This window comes from Epinephelus moara, chromosome 10, assembly GCF_006386435.1.
Source record: "Epinephelus moara isolate mb chromosome 10, YSFRI_EMoa_1.0, whole genome shotgun sequence".
In the NCBI taxonomy this organism is placed as follows: domain Eukaryota; kingdom Metazoa; phylum Chordata; class Actinopteri; order Perciformes; family Serranidae; genus Epinephelus; species Epinephelus moara.
Window position 1 is genome coordinate 15,135,451 of NC_065515.1, and position 1,405 is coordinate 15,136,855.

The window sequence follows — 1,405 nt, forward strand, 5'->3', positions numbered from 1 at the left end:
TGGATTTCAACAGAACCCATGAGAGTATGACACAGGTAGATCATAGATATCAAAAATGTCTTATTAATGCAACTGATAGGACTCATGTTTATATTAAGCACCATGCACTGCCTTTTTCCTCTCACTCATCTACTCTCAGTTAGCAGGGAAATATGGAGACGTGTACAGTCTGCGAATGGGCCAAAGGTGGATTGTGGTGTTAAATGGGTTTGAAGGTCTGAAAGAAGCTCTGGTAAATCAGGGAGACAGCCTGGCGGACCGACCAGGCAGCCCTCTGCAGATGGACATAAGTCAAAGACGAGGTTAGGGGACAGAATACACACACATGCTTCCCCTCCAATCACTGTTACAGTTGGTGATATAGCTCATACTTTTTATTAAGTTCAAATGTTATGCTTTACCATTTTCACCCCTTTCATTTTGTATTGTTAAGGTACTTAAACTATGTCACATTGTTTTAAATTGAAAATCAAACTTATTGGTGAACATAGCCTATTTGTTACTAATGAACCATTTGTGGAAAAAGTGTCAAAGAGATTTTGTGTTTAGATGACATTTAAATGCATTTATCATCTTCTCAAATTGCATTCCATAACAGCTTGGTTATATACAGGTAACACTCTGGAGCACGTGAAGCCAGCGTTACACCATGTTAAATTTTTTCTGGATGGGGAAAATCACTGGATGGAAATCTTGTGAAGATTTTGTTGTGTTACCTGGGCCTGCTACAGTGATCAAGCAACAATATTTGGATCGATATTTTGTAACAGAGGTAACGGAATGCGTACCTCACAAGATGGTGCCCCCATCCGACACGGCGTGACATACCGTCATGTTCTCTGTAGCCAAAGAAGTATGTGGCCACTGTGTGTGGTCACTGATCCAATAACTGACTGAACAATAACTGCCTTGTCTCTTGTCTTGAAATGATATAAATTGTGTTGAAAGTTAAACTTTTTTGCAGAACATAGAATGTTATTGTTTCATATGTAATGTGTATGTACCCAACTTGTATCTGTTGATGTTTTTAAAAAGAGGCTCAAGACTGATCTTTTTAATCAGGCTTTTAACAGATCTCTTTATTTATCTATTTTAAATTTCTTTTATCAGGCTTTTAACCGATTTATCTATTTTATTTGGGACGCCAGCTCTCGCTGGGACGGTTCGCAGCCGAGTGTGAAGCGGCTGGGATGAGAATCAGCACCTCCAAGTCTGAGGCCATGGTCCTCAGCCGGAAAAGGGTGGATTGCCCACTCCAGGTCGGGGGGGAGGTCCTGCCTCAGGTGGAGGAGTTTAAGTATCTCGGGACCTTGTTCACGAGTGAGGGTAGGATGGAGCGGGAGATTGACAGGCGGATTGGAGCGGCGTCAGCAGTGATGCAGACGCTTAACCGGTCCGTTGTGGT

General features: G+C 42.1%; 1 protein-coding gene across 3 annotated transcripts in view; it reads left to right on the forward strand.

Moving 5' to 3' along the window:
• LOC126396432 (cytochrome P450 2J6-like) overlaps window positions 1-1,405 on the forward strand; it is a 24,062-nt gene that overhangs the window by 16,845 nt on the left and 5,812 nt on the right. The window contains exon 2 of one of the 3 annotated variants that reach the window (XM_050054500.1): window positions 140-302. The exons of the other annotated variants lie outside the window; for them this stretch is intronic. Within the exon in view, the coding sequence (XP_049910457.1) occupies window positions 140-302 (163 nt within the window). The remainder of the gene's footprint in view (window positions 1-139; window positions 303-1,405) is intronic. 3 annotated transcript variants of the gene reach the window in all.